At 40.4% G+C, this 22,655-nt stretch overlaps 1 protein-coding gene across 2 annotated transcripts in view; it reads left to right on the top strand.

Moving 5' to 3' along the window:
* Nucleotides 1-22,655, top strand: part of COL14A1 (collagen type XIV alpha 1 chain) — a 122,480-nt gene that overhangs the window by 14,435 nt on the left and 85,390 nt on the right. For both annotated transcript variants that reach the window (XM_039365079.1, XM_039365080.1), the window contains exons 6-12: nt 7,220-7,375; nt 9,137-9,256; nt 14,366-14,530; nt 15,896-16,057; nt 16,832-16,983; nt 17,483-17,612; nt 21,659-21,804. In XM_039365079.1, the coding sequence (XP_039221013.1) occupies nt 7,220-7,375; nt 9,137-9,256; nt 14,366-14,530; nt 15,896-16,057; nt 16,832-16,983; nt 17,483-17,612; nt 21,659-21,804 (1,031 nt within the window). The remainder of the gene's footprint in view (nt 1-7,219; nt 7,376-9,136; nt 9,257-14,365; nt 14,531-15,895; nt 16,058-16,831; nt 16,984-17,482; nt 17,613-21,658; nt 21,805-22,655) is intronic.

Below are 22,655 nucleotides of genomic sequence, written 5' to 3'. Positions count from 1 at the left end.
TTCGTCCTAATTTAGTTATAGGCCTACTAAAGTTGTGCAAACCTGCTGTCTCTCATGATTCAGTGGTCTACCCAGTTACTTGGATCCCCCTTGCAGCTTCCTATTTTCCATTTAAAGCTCAACTAGAGAATTTATGAGTAAATTTCTCCATGCCACTTTTTCAAGAATAAGGTAAGGGGGGGGGTGTCTCCTGCTCTTGAAGAAATTGTTGAAGAATTTCTTGTTCCTCGGGAGAAAATTTGAAGAAATTGTCCTTAGAATTTTTTGGCCCCGTACATTGATAGTCTACAAATTTAAAATGACAAAATTATAGAGATGGATAATCTAATTTAAAATCTATTTCTAGTAGGACTACCAGATTCTGTAACAGCTTTGTTCCCTATGCCATCCTTCTGGTAAACTCGTAAGATTTGTTTTTCTTGCTATGTTGTAGACATCCGAACTAGACTGTGTTGTTTTTCTGAACCACATATATACCCACATATGTGTGTGTATGTGGGTATATGCATAATTTATTTTATTTTTCTTTTGTTATGTTTATGCAGTGTTTATTGGAGGTGGTTACCCTTTGAGAGCTGTATGCAACAAAATCTCATTTTAATGTATGCTGATTAGTGTACAGTTAAAGTGACAATAAAGTTATTATTCTATTCTATTCTATTCTATTCTATTCTATTCTATTCTATTCTATTCTATTCTATTCTATTCTACTCTACTCTACTCTACTCTACTCTAATCTACTTTACTCTACTCTATTCTGTTCCTTACTGCAGGATCCCCTAGGTCAGTGTTCCCCTTAACAACTTTAAGATAATGCTGGCTGGGAAATTCTGGAAGTTGAAGTCTGGACACCTTAAAATTGACAAGGTTGTGAAACACTGCCCTAAATCAAATGTTTTTCAACCTCAACAACTTCTGCTGTCTGGGGAATTCTGGAAGTTGAAATCCACAGATCATAAGTTGCTAAGGTTGAGAAACACTGTCCTGGACCATCTCTAACATTTGACCATCCAGTCTCTGTTTGAAAACCTGTAGCAAGGAAGAGAACTCCCTATTTCATGCGGCAGATTATTCTGCTGGCTGTCAGCTCATAGAGCCAGTCAGTTCTTCCTGATGCTCATCCCAAACATTCATCCTTGTACTTTTACCCTAGTGGTTCTGATCCTGCCTTTTGGGACAATGGAGAAGAATTCCATTCTCTTTTCTGTCCAGGTATTTGAAAATTGCTATCAGTCATCTCTTCTGTAGGCTAAAACTAAGGCACTTTAATTGTTCTTTATTTAACTGCATTTAGACAGTTCACCATCTTAATAGGCCTCTGAAGTTTGTTTAAACCTGGTCAGAACACAGTGGAACAATGATTTCCTATGATCTGGATTCTGTGTTCTTCTTAATTCATCCTAAGGGAGCATTTGCCTTTTTAATAGTTACATTACAATGCTGGGTTGTAGTACCACTTTACAAAGCCCTAGTAAGACCACACCTGGAATACTGCAGCCAATTTTGGTCACCATATCACAAAAAAGACATTGAGAGTTTAGAAAAAAATCAGAGAAGGGCAACTAAGATATCAAAGGCCTGGAGGCTAAAACATACGAAGAACGCAGGCTGTGGGACCTGGGTTTGGCTAGTCTAAAGAAAAGAAGAAATAGGGGAGACATGATAGCAGTGTTCCAGTATCTGAGGGGCTGCCACAATGCAGAGGGGGTCAGGTTGTTCACCAGAGCACCAGAGGGAAGGACAAGAAACAATGGTTGGAAACTGATCAAGGGGAGAAGCAACCTGGATTTAAGGAGAAACTTCCTGATAGTGAGGACAATCCTGCTTAAGCGGGGGGCTGGACTAGAAGACCTCCAAGGTCCCTTCCAGCTCTATTCTATATATACACCCAAATACCTTTCACAGGTACTATTGCCAACCTGTCTATACTTGTATTTTGCATTTTTCGTGCTCAGAAGCAGAACATTACATATCTTATCTGAAATACTTTTAATCACACATCAATTCTCTTTAATCTATAAAACATATGACTTCAGCATCTGAAAGTACTCCAAATAGGAAACCAATGCTGAAATCGGACTTAGCCTCTGCTGAGTGCATCCATAAAGTTTTCTTGGCTCTCATTTGCTATTACAACCTTCTTCTTCTCAGTTTCTAGTTTAACAAACACCTCTGAAATTCCCTACATGTCTCTATCATCTAAGTACAAATCAGGACTGCTTCTTCCTAGCTTCCAAGATCAGCCAAGGTTTGTTAGGGGCTTCCATCTGCTGAGCCATGCAAAACTAAATTAAGCTTTCTTGAAAGCTTGTTTTCCCTTCTTTGGTAGTAGGATCCTGTTTACAAAGATTATAGGAATCTAATAATGTTAAGACATTCCCATCTTGATGCTTTACAGATGGGTTGAATCTGTCAGGTGTGAAGAAACAGGAAATTCCAGTTCAGAAAATTTATTCTCGAAGCCTACACACAAGAATCTAGTCAACTAGGTAAAAATCAACTCTAAATTGGCACTAGATAAAAATTAATGGAATTCAAGTGGACTGGAGTGTTTTTGGACACAAAACAATTCTAGGCTGAATCCTCTCTTTACTCCACCCTTAGTCTTTGCCTGCTCTTCTCATATAAAACCTGAACTTACAGAATTTCCAGCTAGCATCATCAAACCTTGTGGAAAGTGAAGGGTACCAAGTTGGAGATAGTTGGGTTAGGATTGTGATTGCCCTTCATATTTGGACGTGCACATAAGTGTACTTGAGGAAATGCTTCCTGAATTCTTTATCCATGAATCTCGTGCAAGCAGGCACCTGCAATCTGAGGATGGGAATGATGTCACTGTTAGAGGAACAAGCTAGACATGTCAAGGATGATGGAATGCCAGAATAAAATCTGTTTATATTGAACTATGCTTTGTACTTAAATAGCTCACAAGAAATCTTTCTGTGCTATTTTAGAATTGATCTTCTTCCTCCCCATTTAATAACCTACCGTTCCAAAGCAATTAGACTCTCATCAGTAAACTTTTATGACACGCAGAACAAGTACAAGCAAGTTTTATTCTGTTACCCTTTTCTGTCTGAAAACCTCCTTCACTTCAGTAAGATTTCTGAAAGACTCCTTCAGTTCAGTAAAAGGGGGTAACCTGCTTCCTAAAATTTCAGGTAACCCAAATTTCCTATTTTTGCAACTGGCAATGATAATTTCCAATCGTTTTGAGGCAGAAACAGATGGATATTGTAATGCAGTGACTTACAATGTAGGATATTTACATAATCATAAAATAACTCCAATATAATATACCAATTACAAAAAAATAATTTAGCCTCATAGAGACATAAATGGCACGCCCTCTGTTAATTAATTTTTTTCTTGATGAAATAAATGAAGGGAAAGGAAACAAAATGCATCTGTCTTTTCAAACACTTGTCTGAGTACTTAATTTTGGTTGCCAACTTAAAATGAACAAGTAAATCCCTGAGGTCAGTTCACTATTATGTTTAAATGCATGGTAATACTTGTCTCACAAGAATGTTGTCAGGCTTAATTAATTTCTCTGCACATCGTGAAGTCCCTTGAACTGTCAGACTACAGGGAGCGAGATTAAGTTTAAATGTCCGTCACCTTTGTTCTTAAAAAGAAACCAGATCAGCATGAATGAAAAAAGTTAATGTAAAAAGTATAATATGCCTCTTTTTATAAGCACCACGAAGTACAGATTAGCTTTTTCTTGGAAGGTCAGTGATACGATCAGTTCTGAAACTCTTAAAGCCAAAATAATCTGTCATTGTTTTGACACTACCTGCTTACAATCCCCTGCCAGGAATTTGAATTGGGACAGAGGAAGAGAAGGGTATAAGATCAACTAACTAGTTAGTTCTTGCATTGGGCAGGATTTCTCTTCCCTTGGAAGCAGAAACAAAGATTGTCAAATAGAAATGTACTATTCTATCACAATGATTATTCTTGAATTTAGGGGAATGATAGGTAAAACTAGGGAAAGAGACAAATAAGAACATTCAAGATTAATACCAGTGAAAAAAAATTCAAGATTTCACTAAACTTGTTCCATCTTCGATGCAATTTTCACACAAACACACATACAACCACCATCTGTCCACCATCCATCCATCTGGAGTCCTTGATGCTCTCTGGGCTTAGTTGTTTGCTTGCAGACATTTCATTACCCAATTAGATAACATTATCAGTGCCAGTACATCTGTGACTCCTATAAAAATTAAAATATCGGGGAGGGGGCATTGTTGAATTTTTTAAATTTCATTTTGACTTTTGGACTCATCCCCATAAATGTCTGTGACTGGGATGTAAGACAACTCTTCCCTAATTCAGTCTTTATTATTTTTCTCTATGTTGGTGGATGACAGTAGCTTTGGAATGCTTCACTAATCTTTAACTTGCATACCTTAAATCCAGATTAATGTGTTTTTGGTGTGGATTTCTTGTTATCTGGAAAAAAAATAGGTTTTTTTTTTCTCAGATAGTAAGAAATCCACCCTGAAGACACATTGATCTAGACTTAAATTGTGCAAATTAAAGATTATAGTTCCCCTTCCCAGTAATGAAATCAAAAACTCCAGAAGCTTCATCTTTCCCAGAGGGCAACCTTTGTATTAGGTAAGGTCCGGTGACTTCATGCTTTCCCCCCCTGTCTCTTAATTTTCTCTACCGGTTCGCAAATCCCGTCTTCATTTTTCCCCTCCAGGAACTGATGTACCATGTTGTAAGTAGCAAAGTGCCAAATTGATTTTAATTGTCTCCTCCACCCACTGGTCAGGAAAAAAGCAATGCAAGACATCACTCGGGATTTTAATAATTATAAAGACAGATCGCCCCCCAAAGCTATTGCATTTTAAAAACACACAGAGGCATTTGTACAGAAAGAACATTTTTCTTAAATACACACACATACACATACACTCATGCATAGACAGACAGACAGACAGGCAGGCATGCACACGCGCGCGCACACACACACACACACTGGAGCTTGACTCTAAGAACTCAAAGGCTTGGTGTCTCCTTATTTCTTTCAGCTGTTCTACTTAATGCTAAGCACTCCTCTTTTTCCAAATATGGATGACTAAAGCTATAGTATAGATATAGAACATTCACTGTCAACATTTAACAGAAATCTGGGAAAGAAATCGTTAATCAAAACAACTGCACATAGAAAGCACCATTTGCAAAATGCAGGCCTGGCTTATGTTCTAAGAAAAGCTTTGCTTTTAATTATAACCAAAAAGAGACACATCAGATCATTTAGCAGGATTTCTGTTGGCAGGGACATGATAAGAAAATACAGTTAAAAGTACAAGAAACCAGTCGGCTTTACAATTTAGAGAAGTCTTTCCTAATCTGGGGTCTTCCAGATTCATTGTTTTGAACTCCCGTGGCTCCCACCTAGTGTTTGGGAATTGTGGGGTTGGCTGGGGAAGGCTGACCTAGAACTGTTCTAGACTGTCCAATCAGATATTATCCTAATCTTATGATTTCAGAATTAAAACAATGCAGGTCTTGGTTAGGTTGTTCTTATTCTGTATGCAAGTTGTCGGAATGCTACAGGAATCACATAAAATTAAATCAGATGGCTGCTTAAGTGTGCAGGTTTATTTTTTTTAAACCAAATGTGGAATACCTCCCAGTTAACCTAGGAAGTAGTCAGTTTACTACATCAGTCCATGTGTTTGGTAATTTGTTCAATGCTGCATGTTTGAGGCACAAGTGTCTTTTATATAGTTTTAATTCCCCATTTCTGGCTCACTCCAGCATTGTACTAGATTTAGCAAAATCCACAAAAGATCAGATCTACTCTCAATTTTAGCAAAGTTTGCTAAAAGAGATTTCTCTAACTTGGCTGTCTCTGATCTCAGAATACCCAACCTGTAGTACAGTGGTTCTCAACCTGTGGGTCGGGACCCCATTTGGGGTCGAACGACCATTTCACAGGGGTCGCCAAACAACGCAGTCCGCCATTTTTTCCCCCTTTTCCTTAGCTGTGCTACTCCCTTTTATTCTATGGGCTTTTGAAAGCCAATAGAATAGACTCTCTTGAATAGAGTCTAATTCTATTGGCTTTCAAAAGCCAATAGGAATTGTCCAGGCTGTCTCTGCCCTGCTGAGCCCACCAAAAGTCCCATTCTGCAAACGGTGCTGCATCAGTTGAGTAGTCCTCGACTTACGACCGGTTGAGTAGTCCTCGACTTACGACCGGTTGGGGGTTGCGGCATTAAAAAGGTTGAGAACCACTGCTGTAGTACTATGTTCATAAATTAATTAATCGACAAACTGTGCTTTAATTAAAGCCAGAATGAATATACGTGGGTTCTTTTAATCCCTTTTAAAGAATGAATGAGCATGGAAGAGAAGACTAAAAGAGGAAAATATACTGGGCTTGGGGGAATATCTAAATTGCTTAGGGCTGTTTACTCTGTGGTGTAACCAGAGCTAATGACATTAAGACTCCTGACTGCTTGGTGCAGGATAATAAGCATTCCTAGATTTTGGGAAAGCTGATTTAATCCAGCTCTTGTTTGATCAAATAAATTCTGAAATAAAGTTCTGAATCAAATATCGACGTGTGCCGTGAGTCTTAAGTTAGAGGGGCCACTGTCCTCTATTTTATGTTTATTTTATTTATTCGATTTGTGTTGCCATCTATCTCACAATAGTGACTCACAACAATTGAAAACATCAGTAAAAGAGCACAGGACAGGTAGTCCTCGACTTACGACCACAACTGAGCCAAAAATTTCTGTTGCTAAGTGAGACATTTGTTAAGTGAGTTTTGCCCATTTCCTTGCCACAGTTGTTAAGTGAATCACTGCAGTTGATAAGTAAGGAACCTGGTTGTTAAGTGAATCTGGCTTTTCCCATTGACCTCGGGACACTGCAACCATCATAAGTATGAACCAGTTGCAGAGTATCTGAATTTTGATTACATGATCATGGGGATGCTTCAAAGGTCATAGAAAACAGTCATAAGTCACATTTTTCACTGCTGTTGTAACTTTGCAAGTTCACTAAACGAACGGTTGTAAGTCGAAGACAACTGTACATTTTCTTTTCTTTCGAGTCTAAGCTTGTTATCATATGTGTCTGGGCTACGTCTCTATCTCTATAACCCATTTAAAGAAAAGTCCAACCTACACTGGAAAAAGTTCATTGAGTAAAACCATTTTGCTTGTTGTTTTATTTTAAACAGAAAACCAATTTAAATGCAAAACTCCAGCTTTTGCCGACATCGTTATCTTGATTGATGGGTCCTGGAGTATTGGCAGATTCAACTTCAGACTTGTGCGTCTTTTCTTGGAAAATCTGATTATTGCCTTCAACGTGGATTCTGAAAAAACAAGAATAGGTAATCTTTGAACAATCCACTTTAGTCTGATTTGGTTTCCTCATTCTTTACGATTCCTTATTTTTGGAGAATATTAAAACAACCACAATGCTAGAGTGTCAAATTCTTTCTGAAAAGATTGATCTGAGTGTTTCTATAAGAAGGACTTCCGGAAAGCCCTAATGGACCTAATAAAATATTTTCTTTCATATACGTGTCGTCCCAGATATGTTGATGGACTTGAACCAAGTTCTAGTGTGATATCTTAATCATTATATCACATTTAACATTGGGTATTAAATTGGTCTATTTCTTCTCTTCATACCAATAGCTCCTAAATTAACCAAACTGACTGAGTTTGCAGACTGTGGTAAGACACAAAATATATAATAATAGTTAGAATCATCCTGGCTTAGCAAGCTTTGTGGATGCAACCTCTCAGTTCTTAGCTGACCTGCTTCATGTTTTGTGAATGTAACCCATTAGGTGTTGTGGACTGGATCCTAGTTTGTCAAGTTCCATCTTCCTTATGTCAGCCTTCTCAATCACAAGTATTCTGAAAGGGATTGAGGTCTGTTCCCCAGAATTCCAAGCCAGGATGCCTAACTTCAAATAATGGAGGATCAATGCATCCAGAAGATGCTTACAAACACATATACATGCAGCCTGGAATTTCCTTCATAAGTTATGATGGTCATAAATCAAGATACCCATTGATGTGACCAACTCAATTTTACAGCCTTTTTACGGCAGTTGTTAAGTGAATGCCACTTTTGTTAAGCAAGTCAATGCATTCCTAAAAAAATGCCAAAAAGGCCAGTTTCTGGTAAGAAACGTCATAAATCACATCATGTGACTGCAGAACACTGCAATTGGCCCTAAAGACAAGCCACTTGCCAAATGCCCAAAATGTGGTCATGTGACCACAGGGTGTGGGTGCTGCCATCAGAACTCTGGATCCAGGTTGTAAGTAGTTTATGGGGGGGCATCATAACTTCAAACAGATGTTAGTGACCATTTGTTAAGCAAGGAAGCCCCCACTGGAACTCGTACAACATCTGTCCAATAACTTTAAGACCGATTCCCGATGGAAAGCCAAATGGCTCACTGAACACCCAGAGAAAGGAGGACATCTAAATGACCACACAAAAGAGGTGCCAGCCTTTGAATCACAACTCCAGCAATGGGCAATCCTGAATAGGATATGCACCTCACCTGGTGACTGTCGGGACTCGCTGTATAAATGAGGTATAGTATCCTCCCCTCAGTGTGACTGTGGGGGTCCTATGTCAAACTGTAGATCACATCAGACAAGCTGTAAGCTGAGGGCATATACCGGTCCAGTATCTGATTTTTTAAAATATAAACGCTGTGCTTCAATAGTTAGATGGCATAGACCAGGGGTAGGCAATCTTGGCTCTTTTATGACTCGTGGACTTCAGCTCCCATAATTCCTAGGCCAGCATGGCTCAGGAATTCTGGGAGTTGAAGTCTACGAGTCATAAAAGAGCCAAGGTTGCCTACCCCTGGCATAGACATTGACATTCGAACATAGATCTTTTTAATATTTATCTTTTATTGTGTTTTATTACTCTAGGTGAAATGTTAATATATATTGCTAGTCCATGTATGATATGCCACACACTAAATAAGTGAGGTCTGCCTGTAGTAGCAAAAGCCATTGTTATATTGGTGCATGCCACCAATCTCTCTCCATGTTCCTATCATCTTTCACAAGTCATTGTATTTTGTATTATAAATATACTTTACTTTCTCCCCAAGGCCTGGCACAATATAGTGGTGATCCCAGGATAGAATGGCATCTGAATTCCTACAACACAAAAGAGGCTGTCTTAGATGCAGTGCGAAACCTCCCCTACAAGGGTGGAAATACCTTAACAGGTACAGATTTGTACATGACTGCTTTGAAATGGATATTTTTTGAAAAGTGTTTGCCATTTACCTGGTTCATACTCTGTAAATAACGCAGATGCATTTTGCTTCCTTCCTTGTTATATTTCTGATTCTTTTTTCCCTCTGGCCTTCAGGGTGCAGTATTTAAAGGCTAACCTCTAGCACAGTTTAGGGAATATCATTAAAAGAATGCTATTTGGGTTTGGTTTTTTTTTGAACTATTACCATCTGGCAGACGGTACCGGATAATAAAAACAAAGACAAACAGGCTGAAAACTAGTTTTTATAAATATCACAGTATAGTGCAACATTGAAGTGCAATGTTGGGGTAGCACAATGGTGAACAGAACGTGAAGGATGTGTGTAAATAATGTATGTTCTTATTTGTGGTTTTCACTTGTGTGTAGTGTGCACTGTGGACAGCACTTAATTTTGTTGTGAGTTACACAATGACAATAAATCTATTCTATTCTATTCTATTCTATTCTATTCTCATCAAGAGAAGAGAGGAAAGCAAGGTAACACAAACTTTGTTCTGATAAAGCAAAGGAGATGATTTATTGCAAATGGATGTGTTTGAATTATGCTTTGTGAGAGGAATGCACTCCCAGGTGATTTATTGCAGGGTTATATTATTTATCTGAGAGAATAGATAATGTGTGCAGGAGCAGGATGCTCTGACTGAAGGACCTTGCTAGGAGTGTCTAGCACAGCGGTTCTCAACCTGTGGGTCGGGACCCCATTTGGGGTCGAATGATCATTTCACGGGGGTCGCCAAACAACGCAGTCCGCCATTTTTCCCCCCCTTTTCCTTAGCTGTGCTACTCCCTTTTATTCTATTGGCTTTTGAAAGCCAATAGAATAGACTCTCTTGAATAGAGTCTAATTCTATTGGCTTTCAAAAGCCAATAGGAATTGTCCAGGCTGTCTCTGCCCTGCTGAGCCCGCCAAAAGTCCCATTCTGCAAACGGTGCTGCAAGTTGTCTGCAGCGAAGGCGAGCTGTCTGGAAGTTTCCACCTCTCCCTGCTGAGCAACTACTAAAAATGTAAGTAAAAGAGGGCCAGGGGTGGGAGGTGGGAGGCCGGTGGGCGCAGGGAGGGTTGCTGGCGCGCGTGGGGCCCAGCAGGTGCCTTACCTCCCTTGGGCTGGGCCAGCTGGTGGCCCAGCCGGTGGTCGGCCTGCTCTGTCTCTGCTGCTTGCCAGCTACGCCTCGGCCGGCACAGGGGGCAGCACCACGCATGCGTGGCGCTCCCGGGCAGAGAAAGTCCTTGACTTACGACTGGTTGGGTAGTCCTTGACTTACGACTGGTTGGGTAGTCCTCAACTTACGACTGGTTGGGGGTCGCGGCATTAAAAAGGTTGAGAACCACTGGTCTAGCATGAGTTGTAGGGAATGGGAAGTAAGTTCGGTCTAGTGCAGGGTTGGGCAACTGTGGCCCCTTTATGATCTGTGGACTTCAACTCCCAGAATTCCTAAGCCAGCCAGGAATTCTGGGAGTTGAAGTCCACAGGTCGTAAATGGGCTTTGTTGCTCACCTTGGTTTAGTGGTTAAGGCATCAGGCTGGAAAGTGGGAGACCTTGAGTTCAAGTCCTGCCTTAGCCATAAAAGCCAGCTAGGTGATGTTGGGCCAGTATCTCTATCTCTCTCGGTCCAAGCCACCTCACAGGGTTGTTGTTGTGTGGAAAATAAGAGGGGGAAGATATATTCAACATGTTCATCACCTTGAATGTCAACATGTAAAAATAATGAAGACGGGATATAAATTAAATAGTGGTCATGATCATACAATCCATTCCTGCTCTAGCTATGTGCATGTTGATGATGGAATGGGGCAACTTGTCACTGTCACTACAGCGGCCATCTTGCTGCAGAACAATTCAACAATTCAGTTTAATTATTTAAAATCATTGAAAAATTATTTTAATTTTTGTCGTTCACATTTCATTTTGTCCCTCCCTTTGCATCGTTTCTTTAATGATTCTTTTCTATCATTTCTTCAATATTAATATAACTCTTGTCCCATAGTGAGTGGGCTGCAGTAAGTTGTCCTAGACCCCATGTCAACTGTCCAAATAGTGAACTCCAAAAAAGGAATCTTCAAGGCTTTGAAGGCCATAAAAGTTAACCTTTATTGAATACACATCTCAGAAGTGAAGAAGCAAAACCAGTTCTGGTTTTCCCGTGTGAAAATCTGCCTAGTTAAACAATAGCTTCCCTTAATCCCCACTCCCTTGGTGCCCACATTATCCAGTCATAGATCTTTGGTTTGTTATGGGAACTAACCTGCGTTAGTGACCTTGGCATTCCTATAGGTTCTCAGGATCTATGGACGGCTTCTTAGAATCCCGTTTCCTCCCTATGCTTTCTACCCCTTCCCCATTTCTATGGCAAGTTGAGTAGTGATAGAAGTTAACAGGCATCTTAGCGATTGAAACTTGACACCCCATAGATGAAGGGATGGAGCTTTGATCACTCAATTATAAGTGCCACTTTGGCTTTTGGGACACCCCCTCTGCTGATACTCTGATAACAATCCTGCTAACAACTTCCGATAACTACAGGCAACCTACAAGGGCATATACACACCAGCTGTCCTCTACTATGGGGCTAACCTTGAAGAGTATCTGGGGACTGCAACTAGTAGAGAATGTGACAGTGAGAACAATCTTGGGCACCTCTAGGGTTGCACATATAGCACCTCTGCTACATGAACTGTGTCCGGTCCAATTCAAGATGCTGATTATCACCTATAAAGTCCTTCATAGCATGGGACCAGGTTTCCTGATGGACATCTCATCTCAATTACATCATCCCATCCCACCTGGTCAGGTAGGGAAGGTATATTCTGGATCCTGGTGGTGCAGTGGTTAAAATGCAGTATTGCAGGCTAACTCTGCCCACAGCGTGGAGTTTGATTCTGAAGGGGCTCAAACCACCCAAACAGTGCGGGAAAGAACTACGGGGTGGTATATAAATTTAAGTGCTATTGCTATTGCTACTCCATTGGTTAATGAGTTTCAATCAATAGGATTCAGGAAGAGAGGCTTCTATGTCATTCCTCCCATCCTTTGACACTATACCTTCAGAGGTGAGATGTCCCCCCTCCCAACTTCATGGCCTTCAAAAAGAATGTTAAGACCTGGTTCTGCCAATTGGTATCAGGGTCAAAGAATGATATGCTACCCTAGGGGTGGTTTGTGGCATTGGGGTGCTCCCTCTGCCTCTGTAACTTTTTAATAGCTCAGTTTTTAACTTTATTTTTCTATCTATTTTTTATTCTGTTTTTAATTTATGTGTTTGTTCCTTGTTGTAAATAAGACTCACTTAGATAAGATGGGTGATGTAAAAATTTGATAAATAGATAAATAAGTTAGTCCCCAGAAGCTGTAATTGAAGCAATCTGTTTTGCTTGCTATTTTAAAATTAGTTTCCCTACTCTGATTGTAGTGGCCATCTTTGAATGCCCGCTCTCCCGGAACCAGATTATTTATTGCAGAAAAATAACAATGTATGTTCAAGTAAAAACAAGCATCTTCATGCTTCCTTAGCTACTCTTAACTGCTCACCCTCCCTGCCTTTGAGTTAATTGTGACTCCTGGTGACTGCCTGGACACGTCCTTGTAATTTTCTTGGCAACATCTTGGGAAGTGGTTTGTCCTTGCCTGCTTCTTAGGGCTGAGATAAAGAGATTGACTTAATATCTCCCAGATGGCTTCATGCCTAAGGCAGGAGTTGCAGAACTACAAATCATGGTTTCTAGTTTATAGTCCAGCATCTTTAACAACAACATCAAACTGGTTCTTACACTTAACTGTAGTCTCTTTTTAAAATTGAGAAAGTCTGCTTGGGAATATTAGAAATATTTCTGTCCTGCCATTGTCCCCAGACCCTAGTTCTCCAAAACACTCTGCATTTTCCCCTCTTCCTATAACTTAAGGACACTGAGAACAGGAACCAAAATGACTGCCTTGAACCAGGATTCACTGGTTGGGTCCTGCAGAAATAGACATTACCACCTCTCACTTCAAAATTAATATTTAAATAAAATATTTCGATTCCCACTCCATCAGCATCTTTATATTATGTATGTTTGTCTGGTTGTTTGAAAAAAAACCAATAACCCTAAATCTCCCCAAATACTTGAATAGTTCCAATTAGGGAAAGGGTAGCTACAACAACATGAAGCCACCATTCCTTTTAAAGGCCCTAAAGCCCAAAAGCAGGAGATATGATGAAATAGAACAGGCATGTTAAACTGCCAGCCCGCGGACCGGATGCATGATGCCAAAACCGCGCCCACCCCATTGCCAGCAATGGGGGGAAAGTCTCGATACGTCGCGCGACATCACATGACGTTGCGAGTTTGACATGCCTGAAATAGAAGGTCATGGTAGTATAATAGGATGCTCATAAATTGCTCACACACCCAGCTTTGAAAGACAAGAGTAGCTTTACTGTTGCTTCGCTGCAGCTATCCCAGAAATAAGCTCACTCAGCTTTTGAACATAATCAACGGTGTTGGCCTTATAGAGGCCCAGAGCTGATTTCGATCTGATGCAGAATCTTTTGGTAGAAGTGCCTTAACTTTGTTTGCTACTCTCTTTATCATATATTTCTGTCTCTAGACTTATATTGGGTCCTTCTAAGCTTTAGGTTTCTAGAGCACTTTTAGTCTTTTCCCCATGGAAAACTGCTACTTCATGCATCCATGACACATACCTTCTGAGATCTGTGGGTATCATTTTCTCAGTCTTTGTTGACTATAATTCCATATTTATTCTTAAAAGAATTAAAAGGAGCTTCTTATCTGTTAACCATGAGAAAGCAGTCAACCAACCATGATGAGAACTGTCAAAATAACTAATAAAAGATTAGATCAGGGGTCTTCAAACTTGGCCCTTTTATGACTTGTGGACTTCAACTCCCAAAATTCCACAGTTAGCGTATCTGGCTGAGGAATTCTGGGAGTTGAAGTCCACAAGTCATAAAAGGGCCAAGTTTGAAGACCCCTGGATTAGATAGTCTTGCAGCCATAATAATATAAATATATTTGGTCAACCTTCTCCTTCTCTCTCCCTTCTTCTGTATGTGCAGGCCTTGCCTTAACTTTTATTTTGGAAAACAACTTTAAGCCAGAGGCAGGTTCAAGACCTGGAGTTCCCAAAATTGGCATACTCATCACCGATGGGAAATCCCAAGATGATGTAATTCCACCTGCAAAAAATCTGAGAGATGCTGGCGTCGAACTGTTTGCCATAGGTATGGATTGCTGAAATAGTCATAGACTTCACTGTCAGCTGCCTATCTTCGCTGTTTTTTGAAGCTTGCTAGTAACCAGGGGACAGGGGCACTTGGGAGGGAAAAAGCTCTGGAGATGTGAAAAAAATCTTGTGGGAAATTGGGCCGTATGGACACTGACAGGAACCAGAGATACTAAACCGAGTCATCTTCCTGCCTTCAAGGACACCGGCCCTGGGAAAGGCATTTGCTGTGGTGCCAAAGGCACTACGTTCCCAAAACATTGGAACAAGACCTGACTGGACTGCTCTCCCAGGGGGGAGGGTTTTGAACATTGGAAATTGCTTTCAATATATGATTTTTGTGTGGTTTTTCTTCAGAGCTTGCCTTGCTCACGCTACATTCAATATCTCTAGGAAAAGTACCTTTTCTCTACCGCCTATGGAGTCAAGGGTCGTTCTTTCCTAGGGAGCAAGTTGGGGCCAGTCTGACACTTGAAGTTCTATAATGTGTCTAGTTCAATACACGATCTACAGTGTAAGATGCAATTACAGCAGGCAATGTATGATTTCCAGCTGTCTAAACTCAGCAGTAAAGTAGTTGTATTTTGAGGGTATGAATTCAGGCTATTTTAGGGGTTTAGGAGGTGATTTAAGTAGAGGTGTGCAAATTGTCTCAAAATTGAATAGTTTCAAAATTGAATAGTTTCAAAATTGAATTGTTTTAAAATTGAATTGTTTTAAAATGATTTGTTCAAGTTTAGAACATGTATTTTGATCGTGAAACAGGATTGTTTTGCATTTGAAATGGAGTTGTGCCAAACAGAGCATCTGTTTTAACTTGAAATGGTGTGTTTAAACATTGAAACATTAGCGCCATTCCCAATCACATCTTTAACCTCACCAAATCTCAGAGAAGGGACCATTAAGGTAACCTCTTCAGTGACATTGCTTGCCTTGTGTTTGGCTCCTTTTGTTCAGAAAGCTGAAGGTTGCGACCCTGACCATAAGAACCACAACTTTGCTAACAGTAGTTGATGAGCATCTATCTTTTGCTGGTATACCTCTAAACCACACACAGTTTGCAGGCAAGTTGTTCTCTTGACCATATTGATCATTGATGAAGTGATAGCCAACACGAACAAATACTGGGTACATATTGACAACATTATCCTCAGATTGGTTCACAAATCTATTTTTTTAAAAAATAATCCATAGTAGATTAATTCACATACCACACTAGGTCATAAATGCTGGCTTATAATCACAAAGGTTGCGCTCATACACTCTGCTAACCAAAACCAAAGATTTGTTTACAAAATGATCTCCAAGCCAAGGTATCTTATTATGTAAAATTTCACTTTGGTGTTTCTTCCTCTGATATCAGGTGTAAAGAATGCTGATGAAAATGAACTGAAGGAGATTGCTTCCGAGCCACACACCACTCACGTCTACAATGTTGCTGACTTCAATTTAATGAACTCCATTGTGGAAGAACTTACAAAGACTGTGTGCCTGAGAGTTGAAGAACAAGAAAAAGAAATCAAAGGTAAGAATAGCCAGGAGATCTACTCTTTTTAAAGGACGTATAATGAATGATGTTAGGTCAGGCTAATAGACTATCTCATCCAGCTTTCTCTTCCTACATGGCCAACACCTAATGACTAGCAGCCATTATTTTCTTCATGAATAATTTTTGAATGTGAACATAGTAACCAACAGTACATCTTATTCAAACAAATTTTATGTGCTAGGTAAAAAGCTTCTCCCATTTAATTTCTCCAAAATTTATTTCTTTTGGTGAGTTGAGTTTTTACTGAGTTGTCTGCCAACACATTGGCTACAAGATCTAGAAATGTTAAGCCTTGAACAAGATGATCATTTTAGGGTGGCTGAAATAATTGTTTCTCTGAATGTCTAGGTATGTCTCACCTAACTAACTAGACATAACTAGGTACGTCTCACCTAACAAAGAAAAGGATTAAGGGTGACATTATAGCTATCTTCCAATATTTGAGGGACTGTCACAGAGATGAGGGGGTTGACTTATTCTCCAAAGCACATGAGGGCAGGATAAGAAGAAATGGGTGGAACTTGGTAAAAAGAGATCCTACCTAGAACTAAGGAGAAATTTCCTGACAGTGAGAGCAGCTTGCTTCCTGGAGATGTGGATGCTGCATCACTGGAGGTTTTTGAGGAAAGATTGGACATCCATTTATCCAGGATGGTATAAGGACTCCTGCTTTGGGCAAGGGCTTGGACTAACAGATCTCCAAGGTCCCTTCTAGCCCCATGATTCTGTATTCTATGTCTAAAATTTTAGGGTCGCTGGTTGCCACCCTTGGAGCACCTACAGATTTGGTCACATCTGAAGTGACCGCCAGAGGATTCCATGTGAGTTGGACTCATGCACCAGGCAAAGTGGAAAAGTACCGAGTTGTCTATTATCCCACCAAAGGAGGGCAACCAGAAGAGGTAACTGAGTAATAATCACTGTTTGTCCTAAGGGCATGACAAAAATAATGGGTGGAAGCTTCTCAAAAGAAAGATGCAACCTAGAAGTAAGGAAACATTTTTTTGATATTGAGAGCAATTAACCATATTGAGAGCAGCTTGGGTCTTGGAGATGCGGGTGCTCCATCACTGGAGGTTTTCAAGGAAAGATTGGACATCCATTTAACTGGGTGGTGTAAGAGTCCTACTTTGAGCAGGGGGCTGGACTAGAAGACCTCTAAGATTCTTTCCAGCCCTATGAGTCTATGATTCTGTGAAACTATAGGATCCCATAACTGTGTTAAGCAAAATACATTAATAATCATTATTAGAAGTAGTGACCTGCACCTCTCCTGCACTTCTCTAATCTATGTTCAAAAATTTTCTTTGGGAATTGAATTACAACCTTTTTTCAGATAAAGGAGAAAGCCTGCTTTGTGATTTTAAAACTCTGTTTAAATGTGTCTTGTCTTTTGTGCAGGTGGTGGTAGATGGAACGGTTTCAACAGCAGTACTGAAAAATTTGATGTCTTTAACGGAGTATCAGATTGCTGTGTTTGCCATCTATGTCAGCTCTGCCAGTGAAGGTCTCCGGGGTACTGAGACAACACGTAAGTGACAAAAAAGGAACGTAGCAGTATTTTAGAACAGAGGTCCCCAACCCCCGGTCCATGGACCAGTACTGGGCTACGGCATGCCAGCAACCGGTCCACACAAACAAGCAAAGCCCCATCCGCGGGATGCAGGCAGCACACAAAACCACGCCCCTTCTGGTCCATGGAAAAACCTCTCTCCACGGAACCGGTCCCTGGTGCCCAAAAGGTTGGGGACCTCTGTGCTAAATCACAGAAGAATCTCAGCGTGTCTTTGGGGCTCTGCTAAGGCATGGGATTACAGAAGAGAGTAACAAGAGTTGGAAGGTGCCTTAGAGGTCTTCTAGTCCATCCCCCTGTCAGAATACAGACTAACAGAGTTGGAAGGGACCTTAGAGGTCTTCTAGTCCAACCCTCTGCTCAAGCAGGAAACCCTAGATCAGTGGTCCCCAATCTCTGGTCCATGGACAAGTACTGGGCTACAGCATGCCAACAACTGGTCAGCACAAACAAGCAAAGCCATCCGTGGGATGCAAGCAGCACACGAAACCATGCCTCCTCTGGTCCGTGGAAAAACCTCTCTCCACTGAACCGTTCCCTGGTGCCCAAAAGGTTGAGGACCTCTGCTTTAGAAGTACCTAATTTTGCACTGTAGTTGTACATCTGGTGGTTCTAGATATAAACCTTCTCCTGATGAAAACCTGTTGGACGTGGGAAGAAAAGTCCATTTAACAATATCCAGTGCTGATTTTTGGCTGGAATCAGAACACCCAGAAAATGGGGCGGGGGGAACTTAATCCTTCCTTTCTCAGCCATGATCTATTTAAAAATAATTCTTACTTCTGCCTTAGCTGCTATTAGCATCAATGAGAACCTTTTCCTCCTAAGGTCAGTAAGAAAAATAATAGGATTTTCCAAGGGATCACTGATGTAGTAGGAAAAATTCATTCACTCAAACATTCAAGTTCTGTCCAGATGTGGTGAGTTGGTAGTGTTTGCCATCAAGTCAATGCTCGTAAAAATACAATTCTGATTTCAAGGTAGGTTCTGCCATTTACTCTAGTGCATCAAGAGGTCCTCTTGATGTCCATACCTCAAAATGATCTCTTTCCTTTAAGGTCAGCCTTTTCCTGCTTCCATTATGGTAGAACTTGCCAGTAGTTCTTGTTGTAAGTTGTGGTGATAAATCCCATAGGCTGAACAGCAGGCCTTTTGATAAGAGTCTTCACTCCTCACTCTGTATTGCTTGAATCTGGGTTGTGTCTGAATAAGCTTGACAGCAACTTAGCTGAGTTTTTCTACTTGGGGTCAGCTATCCTATCAGGCACAAGAAATCAGGAACCAGGGTTGTTGAAATGAGTACAAGTTTGTTCTATACATCTTCTAAACAAGAATCTGAACTACTAACTGGTCAAGGCAAATTGGCAGTAGAAAAGAGTCAATGGAATTCAAGGAGGGCTGGACTTAAATCTTTTGTGGACATGAAGGGATTCCAAACTGATGATGTGCTTGACCCCTCCCTCAGGCTCAGCCTGGCCATCTCCTACATATCCCTTGAGTTGAATCAACTAAATCAGGGATGTCAAACTGCCGGCCCATAGGCCAGAAGCCTCGTAGCGAAACCGCGCCTACCCCATTGCCGGCAATGGAAAAAAAGTCACGATACGTTGCAACACGTCACGTGACATTGTGAGTTTCACACCCCTGAACTGAATGGTGCCAATGATGTGGATAAGGTTTCTTGAAGTGCATATGCATTTGGCTTGTCATCTATTTGAACGTGGTGACATGCAGGACCCTTTATCTGCTTTCTGAGCATTGCATTTTTTTAGGGATGGTGCAGATGATGCCACCCTGTTTTCATTCACATTTCTGAGTTATGCGAGAGCTAATAAACATCCTATTCTCCCTCTGCTCTGCCAGTGCATCCTCTGCCAAAGGGAAATATTTCCCTTTTTTTCCAGGGACAACTGAATGGGAGTCCTGAATTATTCTTACAAGGAAATACAATTCTCAAGATCAAAATGATGTTAGGCTGTTTACATGACTCTCTACAATCCCAGTATTTTTCTAGCAGCCCACTGACTATTTGGCTTACAATCACAGACTCTGACATTGTAAAATACTTACTGTCATAAGGATGATCTTGACTGAAATATGAAAAAAACCCTGTTACCTAAGGAAAATAGGCTGAAACATTTTTTTAAGTCCAAAACAATGTGATAACATTTGGAAGTGTCTCAGACAGAGGCCTCCTTAATCATAGAAGTATGAGGAGGAGGAGGAGGAGGAGGAGGAGGAGGAGGAGGAGGAGGAGGAGGAGGAGGAGGAGGAGGAGGAGGAGGAGGAGGAGGAGGAGGAGGAGGACTGGTATAATCAGACTTGCAGGATTCTGTTATTATTAACCAATTTTAGTCAAAGGTTTACTATTTTTGGAGTTAGTTTCCAGGTCTGGTCTACCTAGTGCGTCTGGCCCATTATGGCCCCATTTTCTGAGCAAACTTGGATGGGCTTGCATTATAGAAGAATTAAAAGCCTAACCTAGCATTTGATTGATCAGATGCAGTTAGGAATTAGTTAATGACGAACTCCATGGTCCAAAGCACATACTGTCCCAGTAGCATCATTTCCCATACCACCTGGTGCTCTTTTGAAGTCAAGTTCTGACTCAGTCCAGCTGTACATGTTTCTGATTCCACTACTGCCTAAGGCAGCACACCTCTAAGCAGAGTTTTTTATTTAATCTTTGCTCAAGTGTCATAAAGCAATGCTCTGAAATAAGTAAATATTAATCACTCCAGGTAACATTTCAAAGGGAAAAATGATGCTGTCACGGAGAGAGGATGCAAAAATATACTGTATTTGACTATGCTGACAGATACTAACAAATTAAAATGACTTGAAAATGAAAAGACCATGGATTCTGGCATAAAGTGTAGTTTTGAGGGAATGCATCAGTTAGCAGCTGAAGTAAATACATTGAAGCCTTGGGTGTGAGAAACAGGGAAAAGGATAAAGATAAATGCATTTTTGGTCAGAATTCAGACAATGGAGGTCAATAATATCTTCAAAATAGCCCCTTCCTTTTGTTTACAGTGTGCCTGAGTTCTGTGGGGTGAATCCATTTCAACAGAGGTACACCCATACTGTCATTGTCCACTGATTAGCAGAATATCTTTGTGTAAATTCACTTCCATCCTCATGACGTTCAGGAAGCTATTAAAAACCTGGCTTTTCTCCCAGGCTCTTGGGTGTCAGCCCTCCCAAGTAAATCAGACAGGAAACCCAACTAGACTAGCTAAATCTACTTTATTGTAAGTCTATGTTAATAGAATCTTGCAAGTCTGAAGGTACAAACTTCCTAGCATCATTTTTAAACATCTGATCAATTAGGGCAGGTCCTTCCTAAGTTTCTTCCTTTGATAGCTAAATCCTTGAGGTCTTCCCCTTCTTTTGTCTGATTGTTTCCTAGGCAGTATCTCTGTCTCTTGTCCCCCAAGGTCATCCATACATTCTATTACATCAGGGGAGAATAAAGGTCACTAAATTCAAAGTGCTGCTATTACTTTATAAAGCTATACAAGGCTTGGCTTTGACTTGATAACATTGATATCTAAGTATCTAACACATCACAGATTTGCTATCTATGTTGATTTTAGTCACATCCCAGACAGAGGAGAAGAAGGAGGAGGAAGACTTGTTTAATTCACTATTTTGTGTTTTGGAAATAGTCATCTCCAGTCTCTGAGAATTGTTGTGCAGATTAACCAGCCTTTTTAATTTTATTTACTGCAGTGGAATAGCAATTATCTAGTTATCCAAAATGACCAAATGGGATTGTAGAATCAATTTGTGTCCATATTTTGAAAATAATTGTTTTTTTAATTATTTGCAAGAACTTCAGTTAGAAAAAGGATTCAAAAACGTTTTGCTCAGTCCATACCTATAATAATAATAAACTTGGGTTTAAAATTGTTTGGTTGTTGCTCTTATTGGAAACCTTCCCAGCAACTTTCTTTGAAAAAAATAGGCAGTAACTCTCTTTTGTATTTTTCCCTTTGCAGTTGCATTGCCAATGGCGTCCGATTTGGAGTTGTATGATGTCTCACACAACAGTATGAAAGTAAAGTGGAATGCAGTAGCCGGTGCAACTGGTTATATGATTCTGTACGCGCCCCTCATTGATGGCTTAGCAGCAGAGGAAAAGGAGGTGAGGGAACATAGCATCAACTAGGCCTTGTGATCCTGCTTCAAGGAGAGGGCTGAGGTTCTTGAAAAATTAATGTGTAGAACTATCTATTTTCAGTTGAATAATTACCCCCATGGAAGTATAGAACTGAAATTTTTGTTAATGGCCTGGTTGGAGGATTTGAGGATAATGATGATCACATTTTTAGAGGAGCCAAAATTACAAAGAATGAAAAATATTTCAGGAGAGAGAGAGAGAGAGAGGGAGAATCCAAAAAGTCATGTAAAACTCTTTCTTTGCATTCATTACCTTTGCTAAAGATTTTAAGATTATTTTCCTCTGCCCTCATTTTATTCTTAGAATGCACTATGAGTTAGGTCTGTATCAGGAAATTCGATGTTTAGTTGTGAAGAGCCTAGAGCAGACATTTCAAACTTGCGATGTCATGTGACACCATGCAATGTATTGGAGCTTTTTCCCCTTTGCAGGCAATGGGGTGGGCATGGTTTCATCATGATGCGTCCAGCCCACGGGCCGGCAGTTTGACACCCCTGGCCTAGAGTTCCACAGTCCAACTCAATCTTCTTGGTTTGAATGGAGTATAGGACCCAACCCAACCCAACAATCTCATGTAACATAATGAATAGTTGCCCCAGTAGCTTCCCCAGACAGTGTCTCCTCTTTCATATCAGAATATCACCATCTGATGGATGAGCTTGTCCAGAATTTGGGTTAATGAATAGTGACAGTATTCACTGGGAAGTAACAGTGAGCCAATTAATTGGAGAGAAGCAGGAGTCACAACCAGTTTGGGATTGGTAGAAGCTGAGAACCCTTGTTGTTGGTTTAACATTGAATTAGGTGAGGCTTAG

The sequence above is a fragment of the Crotalus tigris genome, unplaced genomic scaffold, assembly GCF_016545835.1.
Source record: "Crotalus tigris isolate CLP2741 ecotype Arizona unplaced genomic scaffold, ASM1654583v1 scf7180000019953.484404808:943566, whole genome shotgun sequence".
In the NCBI taxonomy this organism is placed as follows: domain Eukaryota; kingdom Metazoa; phylum Chordata; class Lepidosauria; order Squamata; family Viperidae; genus Crotalus; species Crotalus tigris.
This window is presented reverse-complemented; position numbering and strand designations above follow the sequence as displayed.